This window comes from Stylophora pistillata, chromosome 2 (assembly GCF_964205215.1).
Source record: "Stylophora pistillata chromosome 2, jaStyPist1.2, whole genome shotgun sequence".
In the NCBI taxonomy this organism is placed as follows: Eukaryota; Metazoa; Cnidaria; class Anthozoa; order Scleractinia; family Pocilloporidae; genus Stylophora; species Stylophora pistillata.
The window spans coordinates 23,157,752-23,173,334 of record NC_142520.1 but is presented as its reverse complement, the minus strand read 5'-3'; the positions used below and the strand labels follow the sequence as shown (position 1 = coordinate 23,173,334).

The window sequence follows — 15,583 nt, the reverse complement described above, 5'->3', positions numbered from 1 at the left end:
ATCAGAAATTTCAAGAACAGCTTCAAGAACAATTCGTATGAGGAGGAAGGAACTCACGGCTACGAACTGAACAGTTGGCAAAGGCTTCGTTCATTACCTTTCAGTTGTATTTTAAGAGATCATGCGATCACAAACAAAACCTGCAGGATCGTTTGTTTCAAGACCGTACGTAAAGCAATGCGATAAAGGACAAAATAAAAGGAAGAAATAAATGAACAAATAGAAAACAAAATCAAAAACAAACATGCAAATCTTTTAATTTACCTAAAGCCGCCATAACAAAAGTTATTATCCTATGTCTATGAATTTGACTTATTGTTGAAGTTTTTGACCCTATGCGGATAAGGATTAACGGCCCTTTGGTTTCCTTCTTTTCTTTTTTTATTTGAAAACTGATAATTTTAGGAGCGAAAAGAATGACGCTGCAATGAAAATTTTCCTGATTAGTAACCTCAGTCTCTACTCAGAAAAAGACCAAACATTATTGGCACCATTAGAGTGAGGAGTATACAGCTAGGCCACTAGGAACTGGATGTTCGACATCTCAGGTTCTTTGTGACAGTTTACTGTCGATAAATATGCATGGAGATTCGCTTGCTTGCTGTTGGCATTTCCTATACAAGTTAGACATCGACAAGTTAGAAAAAAGTAGCGGAAAGTCAATGCCTAAAATAGGCTACGTCCCTTTAAAAAGCAATGTTTTGTTAAGGTTATAGCGTCCTTCTCTTTTTTTTTTTTTAAGTTTTTTCCTTAAAACGAGCTTCCAACGATAAGAATTGCCTGGTTATTTCTCAAAAGCTGTGATCATTCTTTTAACAATTAACCAGAGGTTTTCATAGAAACATTGTGACCTCTTTAAAAACAATATCTTCTGCTTCATACGCCTGCCAATCCTGGTTTTGGTGGCCTCTATTTTTATTACTGAATTGCAATAAGTATATCAAGAAACACAAAATGATTCAAAATTCAGCTACTTCATCGAAAAGTATCTCCTATCCTATATATCCAAATATATAAATGACTTTAAACTAAGAAGACTGAATGCTTAAAAAAAAAATCAGAGCTACGATCAGGAGTACAGCTGCACCTGTTTGGCATGATGATTGAATTCAGTAGAGTAGATAGAGTTGTCCGGGATATGTCGTAAAATGAAAACATCGCAAGTCGAAGCTATTTCCGAGACACCATATAGGAAAAGGGCTCGGGGAGACCGAGTAATATCTGGAGAGGAACCGCCTGAAAAACATTTGTTTCAGGTCGTTAATTGTTGGAATGGGGCCAGAAAATTAACATCAGACTGGTTCAAATAAACAATACCGCAAAGACCCTATGTGCCGGTTGGCACGAGATTTACAGATTATGACAGCTATAACTATTACAACTATAATGACGATGATGGATACAATAATCCAACATCTAGTCCGCATGAGGGGTAAGACAAATTTGAGTAAAACACTTACTGAAGATTCGTCCTCACTAATCCCAGAGATTTGAAAACCCAGCTCTTTTTTTACGTGGAAGGTGGGTGTAATGATTGAATTTCTTTTCACCGTGGACATTACACCTCTTTACACTGCCATTCCTAATGGCGAAGGTCTTCTGGCCCTCCAATTTTTTTTTGATCAACGCACTGTTAAGGAACCTAACTCTGAAACCCTACTTCGCTTAGCTGAACTAGAGCTCGCGATTAATTGTTTTTCATTCGGGGACCACTTTTTCAAACAAACCAATAGCGTAGCCATTGGTACCAAAATGGGACCCATCTATGCCAATCTTTTTGTAGCTTTTGTTGAACACAATTCTTTTAGCCAAAACATTGGCCCCAAACCTGAACTATACGGTCGCTACATCGACGACGGTATCGGCGCTACCTCCTCTACCAGAGAGGAGCTAATTCAATTCACAATTGCAGTCAATTCTTTTTACCCGGCTCTAAAATATACCTGGGAAATTTCCGACAATTCTCCCCCTTTTTTAGATATCAAAGTTTCAATTGAAGGCAACAGTTTATGCACTAGTGTGTGTTACAAACCTACAGACTCACATAGTTACTTGTTGTATTCATCTTCGCATCAGCCTCATGTTAAGAATTCCATTCCCTTTTCTCAGTTTCTATGACGTCGTCGTTTATGTAGTGATGACTCTGATTTTTCCCACAAATCAGAGTCAGTGTGCCAGATTTTCGAAAAATGTGGTTACCCTGTTTCTGTTGTGCAAGTGGGTCACCACCGCGCCCAACTTATTGATCGACAGTCAGCACTACAAACATCACAGAAGGAAAGTTCCGACCGCATTCCATTCACTCTCACGTTTCACCCTCACAACCACTCAGTTAAATCCATTATTCTTAAAAACTTTAAATTACTTCAAAACGATCAAGACACTGGCACTATCTTTTCGCAACCTCCACTTATTTCATTCCACACTAATGACCAACCCGGTACTTTTAAATGTGTTCGCGCACGATGCAAAACTTGTACTTTCATTCAAAACGCATAGAAAATATCGGGACTCAAACGATCCATTAAGATCACCGATCACTTCACGTGCACCTTCGCTAACGTAATCTATTACATAACTTGCACTTATTGCAAAAAGTTGTACATAGGCGAAACAGGAAGACGACTAAGTGACCGATTCCGAGAACACCTTCGCGACGTAGAAAGGAATGACAAGGATGCATCAAAACCAGTCGCTAGACATTTTAATTTACCTAATCATTCTAAGCAACATATGGCTGGTGGCAATCTGCGGTCTTTCCTTTCATTTAGGTAACACGGAAAGCTGCAAAACTCTTGAACAAAAGTTTATCTTTCAAATCGAAACTCGTAATCCCACAATTATCCACAAACGCTTTTCATTCCACTAATTTATTCGTGTTATTCTCGTCGCCATGTTCCCACCTATGGCGTAGCTCCACTTTCTGCATATAAACCCACACACAACCCACAATTCCTCCATTCGCTCTGACGAAGGGCTAACGCTCGAAACGTCAGCTGTTTTACTCGTTACCGTGGCTAGTTTACAATTTCAACTTACGTGATATAACCAAATTACCTGTGAATCTAGTTACCGTGTTCCGTTTCGCATTTGCTGGGGTTCCCTGGTTCTTGCCATAATTTGCCACCAATAAGTATGTTAGGAATTCACAAAATTTTGAAGATTAAATGTCAACTGAAGTGTCCTTCGCCAGAAGACACCTGATTACAGGTTCTTGCGGCTCAGAATATCATGAAAATTAAGTGGGCTTCGAGTTACAGTCAGGTTCACAAACAAATAAAGTATCTCTGTGGCTGGATACATTAAGCTAAAAGATGTGCTACTGGCACTTGGTTTTACCATTAGTTTATACCAAGAGAAATCATCTCAAGCTTATTAATTAATATTTCTTCGAAAAAAAGAACCGAACTGAAAGAAGAAATTCACTCTTTAGTCAAATACTTAGATTTACACTTCTAGTGTAGAAATACCTAACTAACAAGTGAATGATTTTAAATGGTATTGCTGCTGTTTTATATGCTATGCAACATTTATGTATGTGGGATTTGTCTATAGGTACTTGTCTGAGATTCAAGTGCAAAACCTTCCCCCGGGAATCTTTGACAAGAACACAAAGTTGCGGATTTTGTGAGTAATATTTGGTTTTTTTTTTTCTGTATATTTCTTTTTTTTTTTCTGTTTTTTTTTTTGTCGGTAATCCTGAGATTTTTTCAATCTCAGGATTACCGACAAGTGGGTCTTAACCCGTGTTGATGTACGTAAAGATACCTATAAATCAAGTTTTAAAGTTAAAAAAGTCCTGCTCGTTTGATTTCAATTTGTGCTGTAAAACAAAGAAAAAGAAAAAAAAAAACCCAAAAAACAATGAAACAATTTAAGAACAGAGAATTCTCCCAGCCATCTCTGACAACCGCATCCTCGGAGACCCAGGGGCTGTGAGTCGATTTCAAGTTAGGGCAGAAAGGGCAGAAGAGCCCCTGGGGACATTGTCTTACAAGACTAGCTCAAATGGTCGCAGTCGTTCTGGCTTCTGATTGGTGCCAGAAAATATTTGTGTTTTTCTGCCCAATCAGAGTGAAGTGTGCTTTAGAGTCCTTTCGTGTGTTTTAACACGGACGTATAGAAGAAGCTCAGTTCCTCGCCATGTTTGTTTGGGCCGTGAGACGGAGATTTGCTCGAGGTGAAAAGTTTCCGTTTCAGCACACAATGTAAGAGAAATCGATCAGATTGTCCGCAAAAATCTCACCGGAAATTATACTGAATACTTTCGCAGGTATCACAAGAGAACGTGTTTAAAAGTTTGCGAGGTTCGTATAAAACACGATGGTTGCAGGCGTTGATATGTCGCTTTAAATGAACGAGATGTAAGCTTAGATCTTTCCAGATTTTTTGTATAATTTGCTGTGACTGAAGCTTTGCCAATCCTGTAAAGTTATTTCGTCGCATGGGCCACGCAGGTATGTCGAGCAACTGGCGCTTACGCAGCTTTCTGTGCGCGCCAAAATCTAATCTAATCTTCGCTTGAAAAAGAAAGAAAAACTAAGCGTGGAAACTTTTGTTTATTAGATGTGAGTAGATGATCCTGTGCTAAGCTGACATTTACAATAAAGCAAACCCGCCCTTTCCATCCGATATTTCTTGGTCTTTGGTTTTGTTTTCCCCAATGAAAGCAGCATCGTTTCCCAATGATCAAAGGTACTTAACTTGGTCTTCAACAATCGACAAAAGAGGTGAAATGACAATGACCAAGGGGCTAGGAGAGAATCCGTGTTCAAGAATTTGAACACTCTAGGCAGCAGTTGAAAGATTAAGCTCTTTCCAAACCCATTCGGTAACTGTCTTAAAACATCTCTCCTTCCCACGATGTCCTTGATAATAAGATTTTGTTCAGATTTTAATTAGCTAACCGGAAACATAGCTAAGCTTTCTCTAGCGCCTGTTGAAGGTCGTCCACGAACTTAACGTTCTCTACAACCTTGGCCATATTGTGAAAGACTTTACTGCAAAGCGAAGATTAGATTTTGGCACGCACAGAAAGCTACGTAAGCGCCAGTTGCTCGACATACCTGCGTGGCCCGTGCGACGAAATAACTTTAAGGGATTGGCAAAGTTTCAGTCACAGCAAATTATACAAAAAATTTAGAAAGATTTAAGCTTAAATCTCGTTTGTTTAAAGCGACATATCAACGCCTGCAACCATCGTGTTTTATACGAACCTCGCAAACTTTTAAACACGTTCTCTTGTGATACCTGCGAAAGTATTCAGTATAATTTCCGGTGAGATTTTTACGGACAATCTGATCGATTTCTCTTACATTGTGTGCTGAAGCTGAAACTTTTCACCTCGAGGAAATCTCCGTCGCACGGCCCAAACAAACATGGCGAGGAACTGAGCTTCTTGTATATATCCGTGTTAAAACACACGAAAGGACTCTAAAACACACTTGGGCAGAAAAACACAAAGATCTTCTGGCACCAATCAGATGCCAGAACGACTGCGACCGTTTGAACTAGTCTTGTAAGATAATGTCCCCAGGGGCTCTTCTGCCATAACTTGAAATCGACTCACAGCCCCTGGGTCTCCGAGGATGTGACAACCGCAGGTTGAAAACTCAGACTTCAGACCAGTTATCACCAATTTCTCAAGGCTAGACGAACAAAAACTTGTAATGATTCAGTGGTGGATAATATGTATGTCAAATCTTTCTGAAAGAGCGGCCAAGATATGTCTCTTTTGCTGCACAACAACTCTAAAAGTCTCTTAACGTTTTTGTTTGAAACTGATACAAGTCAAGGTGTTACAGAACCTATGACAGGTGTATCACATTCCCCGTTCCAAGTCGTCATCTTAGTACTTATAACAATAATGCAACCTGAAATCAACTGTCACATTCTTGAAATGAAATTCTGTAATCCGACAATGGTCCAACACTGCCCGTTTACGAGATCCACTCTTTATATGACAGGCGTTCCCTAGTGTCTTTAATAATAAAAGATTTCCATCAAATGGCCGTTAATTATACTTTAGTTAGAGAATTAATGAGGGCACATCGATTCTCTGTTACTCTGTCTGACGTGCGCTTAGGCGCAAAACTCAGAGATACAGAGAGTCGATGCGTCCTCTTTAATTCCCTAACTTATGTATGTATGTATGTATATATATATAACAAGTTAAAAGGCCTCGAGCTAACAGTGACGCCGCGCATTTTCAGTGGATTCGACAATTTTTCCTTTTCTTTTTATTGTGATAATTTTTCGAGTGGTAATTACTGTGTTACATGTGTCATCACGCACTATATAAATCTGTTTAAGGGATTTGTAAGTCATTGTATTACAACTGATGAAGGTCTCAGACCGAAACGTACTTTATTAAACTTTCTTAGACTTTTTATTTGAGTATAGGTCTTTCTTAGCTCGAATTTGTCCGTCCTCGTGTACTAGAATATTTTTCCTTCTATTTATCGAGCTTTGGACTGTGAATCCTTTGGGATCCTTCTGGCGCGGCGTCACTGTTGGCTCGAGGCCTTTTAACTTGTTATATATATATATATATATATATATATATATATATATCTATATAAAGAAACTGTAAACTTCTATATCGAATAACGATACTAAAACCAATGAAAAACGAAAGTCCTCTTTTTCTTTTTCTTTGCTTTTGCGCTACGCGTTTCACTGCTGATGCAGCTCTTAAGACGTACTCGGGTATTTGGAGAACGAATTATACGACCAGGTCTCTGACAAAATGCGAGAAGAAATAAGCCATTATTTTTACACAAACTGGGGAAAATTCTCAGATGATTGTTATAGAACCTGGCCATACTGTGAGGAAAAGTTAAAGGAGCTTCATGATATCTTAAACAGTCTAAATGACAGCATTCAACTTAATGCTTAAACTAGCTGTAAAGATCTCCCGTTCCTTGATGTGATGATAAGAAAAGACAATACTTACCTAACAACTTATATTTATTATGAGTCGACGGATTCATTCCAATACCTCCCATATACATCCAGCCATTCCAAGACACACTAAAAATAACATACCATACAACCTGGCTCGGAGGATATGTATCACTGTTGAGGACCAGGACAGAAGGAAACGGCGCCTCCACAATCTCAAAAAAATCCTGCAGAGGAAACTATATTCAGCTGAGATACTTGATTACGGTGTAAACAAGGCCCTCACTCAAACGACGGAAGAGTTAAGAAGGGTTAGAGAGCAAACTACCGAAAATAACCTCCTTTGTCTTGTAACAACTTAGAATCCCAACAATCCGCAAGTATTTCAGCTGGTCAGGAGAACATTTCCAATGTTGAACCAAAAATCCTCATTCAAACCATTCTGAGCAAGACTAAAGTAATTCACAGTCAGCGACAACCCAGAAACCTAAAAGGGATGTTAACAAACTCCTATTTCTCCAAGCAAAAGATCACTGATACGGAAGTTAAAATTTGTGAAACAAAACGTTGCAGAACATGCCCCTATTTCAAACAGGGTAAAGAATTCACCTTCTCAGCCACGAATGAAACATTTCGGTTAAAACACTCGATGAGCTGCACCTGAACGAACTTGATTTACGTAATACCATGTACAGGATGTCGATAGAATTATATAGGAGAAACGGGTGATGTCCTGAGAAATAGAGTGACAGTTCATAAACAACAAATTAGAGACCCACGTACACGTATGCTGGGAGTCAGCAAGCATATTGATGAATGCGCTGCGGGATTGACCCCCCAGTTCACTATCTTTCCGTCTTACAAGATTCTCGGCCCTTCCGAGGTCATGAGAAAGAACAAAGAAAGATTCTTATATTTCTAAATATAAACCCGTTCTTAATGATTTGAAATTACGCTAGTTACTCACGCGAGCTTCGAATTGCAATAGCAATTATTATTGTAATTACAATTAGATTTGTGACGTAATAAGTGAATAAACACAGTTTGCTATGCCTGAAGAGCCGCAGCAGCGGTGAAATGCGTAGCGCAAAAGCAAAGAAAAAGAAAAAGAGGATTTTCGTTTTTCATTGGTTTTAGTATATATATATAAATAATAAAATCAACAACGAAAGCATGAAATTGCGAAAGCATGAAACTACGAGTTACGGAAACTTTGTTTCTTTGTTGATTTTACTATTTCTATCTACGCTCTACTTTATGTATCGAGCACTATACAGCCAACTAAGGCATCTCCTCCAAATATATATATATATATATATATATATATATATACATATATTTATATATATACTTATGTTTATATATATATGTATGTATATATTATATATATATATATATATTCTGTCTGATGAGTGCGTAAGCACGAAACTTCGAGTAACAGAAACGATGTGTCGCCTTATTTCAACGCTGGTTCCTTAACATTTTCAGTGGATTTGACAATGTTTTCATTTCTATGCTTGTTTTTCTTGTAGATTGTGATAGTTTTTCGCGTAGTAATTACTGTTTTTGTTAATATATTTCATCACGCCCTCTTTGTAAACCTATTTAAGGAGTTTGTAAGTTAATTGTATTACAACTGATGAAGGTCTCAGACCGAAACGTTTTTTATTAAATTTTTTAGATTTATTTGAGTATATGTCTTCCTTCGCTCGAAGGGAACTCTTGTTACAATGTATCAATGTTATGTTATAAAACAAATGGTAAACACCACAGCTTGTTCATAGTTCTGCTGAACTCTTTCACCGGTTGTTGGATACAGACCTTATAAAGAGGATTTTGGATGGTATTTCAGGAAGCGCGATTAAACTTTATCGAGTTGCTGGTGTGCAGTCGGTTGTAATGAATGATTTTTTGCGCACTTGTTTTCTCTTGTCATGTAAGACTACACGAATATTTTTTTGCGATGTAGCTCAATAAAAGGACTTCTGTTCTTCCAATGTTATGTTATAAAACAAATGGTGAACGCCGTAGCGTGTACTATTTAGTTATGGATGCACTTGGGAGGTTTTGCTAAGCACGAAAGAAGCTAGAGTCGCACTCGGCTATCGCCTCGTGCGACTCTTACGCTTCTTTCGTGCTTAGTATCCTCCCACGTACATCCATAACTCAATAGTACACGCTATGGCGTCCACCATTTGTTACATATATAACTGCAGACAGGGTGCACACTGTTTCGACCTATGTGGGTCTCATCAGTTTAGTACAGACACTGTGCCAAGCTCTGGAATAAACCATTGCCTGGGCGCTACACTTGTGGGACCAAGTGCAGGCATCTTGCCATGCGAGAGTGCATATATATATATATATATATATATATATATATAAAGTTAAAAAAATTGCGAGGATGAACAACTTCTGACGTAAAAAATAGAAAACATTTTAATAAAAAACGTTTCGGTCAGAGACCTTCAGTTATTTACCTGTTTAATCACAAAAGAGGCTTATTGGAGTGCTCAAATGTTCTCTTTGGCACCCCATGTTTTGAATAAAAGAAAGGAATTACATTCGAAAAGTAGAATTTGCTATAATTAATTTTCCATCTTATATTAGGCGCTACTAATTGATCGTTCAAAGGCCCTTTTCTTGGATTTTGTCGACCCTTTAGGTGTGGATTGGGCTCAGAGGCCCTGCCAAGGGATCTTATTATGATTTGTATCATTTAAGGGTCCCACCAAGGATTTTGTTGCTAATTTACACTTTCGGGCTCCAAAGGCCTTGTTTTGCGAATTTGTTACGGTTTACAGTTGTAGTAAAAAGTGGGCCTTCCCTTTTTTAATGCTCGCCGCATTGCTTCTTTGCAATTGGTTACGGCGCTCATATTAACATATTTAGTATTCTTATCTCTTAGTTTTTAGGGTTTGTTTCTTGTATTTTGTCCATTGCTTTCTTTGTAATTAGGTTTTTTTTATCTTTTTATTTAAAAAAAAGGAGGTAAATAACTGAAGAAGGTCTCTGACCGAAACGTTTTTTACTAAAATTTTTTATATTTTTTACGTCGGAAGTTGTCCATCCTCGCAACTTTTTAAACTTTCTACGTTCGTGTTGGCTGTGAGGTTTGGACTGCGAATCTTTATTGATCGTCCTGGCGCGGTGCACCTTTGTTGGCCTGAGAGTTCCATTAACGACTTGCTATATATATATATATATATATATATATATATATATAACTGCAGACAGTAGTGTTTCGGCCGTCTGGGCCTCATCAATGCAGTGCTGATGCTAGGATGGGGGAGAACCGAGACGGTCACCCCAAACGACCCAACCTTTGTGATATAGTCTAAGCCATGCCAGAGTGCTCAAACTAGAGTAAACTAGCGAGCATACGCTAGCTTATATATATATATATATATATATATATATATATATAACAAGTTAAAAGGCCTCGAGCCAACTTTGACTCAGCGTATGAATTTATATATATATAAATTTATACAAGGGAAACCCTGACCCTGTACATCCCCAATTATCATACTTAAATAGAATAAATGTTTGAAAAGAAAATTTGTCCTGAGCGGGATTTGATCACTTTAATCACATCTTCGATTGCCGTGTTGCCAGTATGGTTGTCCTGATAGTGTAGTGGTCATCACACCTGACTAGTAACAGGGGGGCGTGGGCTCAAATCCCGCTCAGGGAAAATTTTCTTTTCAAACATTTATTCTATTTATATATATATATATATATATATATATATATATATATATAGATTCTTGAACTTGATTTGAATGTATTTGAAAGAGCGCTCAACTCTTAGAGGAGCATTGATAATTATAGCAAACTGGTTCAAGACTACAGAGGTAGTCCATCGTTTTATTACGACAGCTTTGTTTCGTATGGTCGAAAATGACCACACTCATCAGGTAATTTCAATATATATATATATATATATATATGTATTTGTGTATGTGTGTGTGTGTGTGTGTGTGTGTGTGTGTGTGTGTGTGTGTGTGTGTGTTGTGGTTTGAGGAGTATTCATTAGGTTTGTACCTATGACAGATCCTGACTTAGGAGACGAATGTCAATTTTTAATTAATGCTTAGTTGTCAAAACACCAATATCTGTTAAGGACAACAGGCCCAGAAAGTTTCAGTGATCCCCCTTGTCTAAGGAAATATACTTTAGTAGTATCTTAATGATATTAATCAGTGTATATGATAAATAACGCAGACGCCTGAATGACAACGACATGAAAGGATTAAATGAAAGTGTCTTCAAAGACATGACTGGATTAGAGGAACTGTAAGTAGATTTAGAAATACTTTTTTAAAGGCATTCCTCGTCCCCAAAACGAAATTATTCATGGTGACAGTTCATCATTTTGCATTGCTCAATCGCGCTGTATTAAGATCTCTTTTGTGAAACATCACAAGAGATAATGTGGAAACAGATAAACGAAAACAGAACTAATAACATTTTGAAATGATTGAAATTATAAAAGTAATCGGATATTTCTTAATTCTGACACGACACAAAATTTCCTTGTTAAAAATATTTATCTCGAAAGGCTCGATCAAGATATTTTCTGGAGCGAAAAAGTGCTCCGCATTTCAGAACTGAGATAAACTAAATATGAAATCTTTATATTGTATCACGTTGAGAATCCATTATCAGTATAAGGAAATTGAACTGCTCAATTTCATCTTATCACATGACACAACCCGCTCCACTCGGGCCTTACGTCAAGATTTCGAGCTCAAAAATTTCTACCTCGGCCCTCCTTCCCATTGAATAAATTTAAACGACTTGATCGCCCGCTTTGCATTGCATTGAGTCGAATTGCATTGTTTTGTAACGTGTGGTTAGAAACATAATCAACATAGCATTAGAACCTTTCACTCCCTCCTATTAGCCCTCAGCTGTTTGTTTTGTTCCTCTTTAATATTTTTTTTTAATTTTATTCCTTTGTTTTCCATGATTGTCCCTGGATCTCTATATCCAGAAGACAAATATTTTATTTTAATTTAATTTCTTTGTGTTTGTTTTAAACTTTTATCGAGTCGGAGAGTGTTGTGTTACAGAAGTTGCACCCTCGATATAATCACTAACATCAAGACATTCTATTTTAAGATTTTAATTTGACTTACGCCTGCCCACCCTCACATACAGTTTACTTTCCCTGTTCATCCACTGATCATCCATTAGAGGAGAGGAATCCCATCCGTCTGGGATTCCTTTTACCAGCAACAAAAAAGCCACATAGGTTGCTAGCGAAACCTCCGATTAATATTTTATCACACACATACAACCAGAGGAATAGTCATTTTGTAAGCTTCTTAATAAAACTACATCAATTTCTCTTTTTCAACACAGATGGTTGCAAGACAACAATTTCACTGAGTTGCCTCCCAAACTATTCCAAGATCTAAAAAGTCTGGAAGAACTGTAAGTTACATGCAAACGCCTTTTTACAGTAATTACCTTTGTAGCTGAGCTAAAGGAGTGATTTTTAGCTTTTATTGTCATCTCTATTCGAAAACAAGGCAGCTTATGGGTATTGTGAGCTGTTTTAAGTTCTCAGGTGCTTGTTTCGTTTAAAAAAAATCGTGACCTAGCTAAGACAAATGTATCACAATACCTGTTCTATCCTCTTTACTATAATACGCATATTGTTTGCACATGAATGATTACTTTCAGCTCTTTTGCATTTGACCACTTCTAATTTGATGGCAAGCGTCTGTATGTATTTTGAATTATGAGTTACAAATAACAGGGTAAATCAAGACTCAATTTGTTCCTTTGCCTTTTCAATCAGCTATTTGTCAAATAACAAATTGGATAATCTTCCAGAAGGAATTTTTGACAGCCTTTCGAAGCTGACATTTCTGTGAGTAAAATGAACAAAATAAAATTTTGTGAAAAGAGGTAATCAGAACTTTCTAGGACCCCGACTGTCAAAGCTGTGCGCCATATTCAGTTAACTGAGACATGGTAAAATTGATAGGTCTGACAAATGTTTAGAAATCAAAATTTCCAAATGTTAATTCCTTGTTACAGACACACCATGGTTTTTTTTTTATAAATTTTAAACCCAAGCTCGCTAACTAAAGAGCTAGAAAACTATAACGAAAGTAATATAGGATCAAGGAAGACCAATTCCTCGAGGATCTTTCTTCGTCATAATGATTAGCAAAAATTAAGGATAAAAAATTAAGCGTACTTTTAATTGTCTCGATGTCTTGAAAATTGCGAAACTGTTTAGATGAATTACACAATGCCATATCATGTAGCTGTGTTTGGTAATTGAAGTTGAGGTGCAGTTGTTCTTCAGAAGCCGTGAATGATTTTTATTATGCGAATCAATGGTGATATCTCACAATTATAGATTTTCAACCTTGTTTTGTTTTGTTTTTATTAAGGGATTTGTCAAATAATCAACTCGGAAATCTACCGCCATACATCTTCAAAAACATTACAGAAGTAGAAATGCTGTAAGTGAGGTTTTCTGTTTTCTTTAAGAAATTGAAAATTACTTCGAAGGATTGTCTTGCAAATAACAACGAGTGGTAAATAAATCAGCTTCCTAGTTATGAAAAGTTACATTTGTAAATTTTGTTTTCATCAGTTAAGAGCGTTTTGTCTTATCATAATTTTTTATTTTGGAGAGAGAGATATAGAAGCTTAGAACTTGTTGCCTTGGAGATGTTTCACCCTGAACTTTAAACATCAGAACTGGCTGCTAATTCACTAAAAAAATTCCCTGTAGTAGATTTAGAAGAAAGCTCCAAGCAGAGTTGAGGATATCAATCCACGGTTACATGTGCGTCTTTCAGTCTAAACTTTGCACGGTGCTTTCTTCAGGAAAATGGACTATAACAAAATTGAGAGGCTTCATGAAGATCAGTTCCAGGGCTTGGTGAAATTGTTTGATTTGTAAGTATATTTAGAACTGACACGTTAGTTTTCCACGGTGATCTGTTGTATTCACAAAACAATCCAGAACCAGCCCATTGAACTGCATTTTAAAAGCACGGTAAATAAAAGTTGAAGTGAGACTGTCTACAGATATTAGTTGGTAACATATATTCGGAGCCATAACAGGAAACACCTCAAAATTGAATGGAGGTAGAATCCTCTATCAGTGACGGCTAGTACAATAAATCTATTAGACTATTTGCCATCAGATAGATATTTGCAAAGATTGTGATAATATTTAATATTAATTATTACGGTCAATTCAAATGTGCCATGCCTCATTACAATGTTTCAGTTGTATATTAATTTAGAAAATTCCCTTTCACCTGTTTAAGATATCTCTCGGAGAACAGAATTGAGGCCTTACCTGACAAAATTTTCAAGGGCCTTAACAAACTCAAGTCCCTGTAAGTACAGCCGATCACGTACAAAAAATTCTAGAGTTTTCTAAGGAGATGGAATGTATGTAGCAGAAAAATTTAAAATATGGAATTTTGATTTCAAAATGTTAACGTGAAGTAGAACAGGCGTGTTAAAAAAAATTGCAATGCTCAACAATGTAATTTTTGCTGATAATTTCTTTTTTGAGCTACAAAAGGTAGCCTTTTTAGTAAAACATGCTTTTAATGACCAAAGTGAATATTTTCAGAAACGCTAATAAACATAGTTGAGTACTGTTTAGCTTTAAAGGCAACTCCATGTGAATTTTTAAGGAATCAAACAATGTTTACCCTCTGATTGTAAATAATTTTGTTGTTCATTTTTACAGCAACATCTTCGGTAATAAGATACAAGACGTGAGCAGTACAACTTTTAAGCAAGCCAATGAACTGCGATTTTTGTAAGTTCATTGTAAATGACTGATCTTTGTCATGGTAAATATAGTCGCATGTTTTGCAATCGGATGAGATGTCGGCGTGAATTTTATTTAGAGTATTGAAGTGGATTCACTTTCAGTTTTTTTGCAGTCAGAGGGAAGGCTTGTAAATAGTTATTTGGGAAAATGAGATAGTTGAACAGTTTATACATCATAATCTGAGGTACTTTTCACTTTCTACTCGAAATTGCAGGTTCATGCATTACAACCTAATGGCTGAGCTGCCCAAAGGATTTTTCAATTATTTTCCACACATTATCAGAGTGTAAGATTCCATTCTAATCATTTTATTCGATGGCTTCAAAAGGACATTTGAGGCGAATGTTGTTTGAATTGCCTTGGAGAAAAATAAAAAATATATATATATCGATACAGCCAAAAACTAACGATAAAATTCCGACGTTTTGGCGACATCTTGGCGTCATTGTCTAGGAAAACTAAATTAAATATGCGATTTCAAGAGTAACTAATAAGAATCCAGTGTCACTAATTTGCATACGTCAGCCAAAGACCTTGGCGCGAACTGAGTCTGATTGTACGTTCAAACACGGGCGTAGTTTTTTAATGGGTAACATCTCATTAAAGAGACAATCAAACTTGTTATGGCAATTTTTCAACACCTTAAAACAATTGTGAAAGTCATCCGGAATCCTGCCTGCGTGTCGATAATCATAGTGTTTGCGCACTGACGAGGTCTTGCCTCTATGTCCATCAACGCGTACGAAGAGATGACTACGGGTGTATCCGACATAACGAGCATCGCACCGGTCACATTTGAAGTTATACACAACGCATCATTGATCAGTAAGCTGAGTCTTTGGTTCGCTTGTC

General features: G+C 37.0%; 1 protein-coding gene and 1 pseudogene across 1 annotated transcript; both read left to right on the top strand.

Annotated features, from left to right (window-relative positions):
- The first annotated feature begins 1,530 nt into the window (after positions 1-1,530).
- On the top strand, positions 1,531-2,499 carry LOC148737876 (uncharacterized; annotated as a pseudogene).
- A 1,012-nt stretch (positions 2,500-3,511) lies between these two features.
- Positions 3,512-12,791, top strand: LOC148737875 (uncharacterized). Its single transcript, XM_088747620.1, has 4 exons — positions 3,512-3,627; positions 11,131-11,202; positions 12,274-12,345; positions 12,716-12,791. The coding sequence occupies exons 1-4, from the start codon at positions 3,533-3,535 to the stop codon at positions 12,789-12,791; spliced, it is 315 nt and encodes a 104-aa protein (XP_088603746.1). The 5' UTR covers positions 3,512-3,532.
- Positions 12,792-15,583: the final 2,792 nt, after the last annotated feature.

What these genes read in the sequence shown, in the direction of transcription:
- LOC148737875 (XM_088747620.1), top strand. Translation starts at nt 3,533, where the DNA reads ATGTATGTGGGATTTGTCTATAGGTACTTGTCTGAGATTCAAGTGCAA. An exon ending in ATGACTGGATTAGAGGAACT is followed by an intron (nt 11,203 to 12,273) that starts GTAAGTAGATTT and finishes TTTTCAACACAG; the next exon opens with ATGGTTGCAAGACAACAATT. An exon ending in CTAAAAAGTCTGGAAGAACT is followed by an intron (nt 12,346 to 12,715) that starts GTAAGTTACATG and finishes CTTTTCAATCAG; the next exon opens with CTATTTGTCAAATAACAAAT.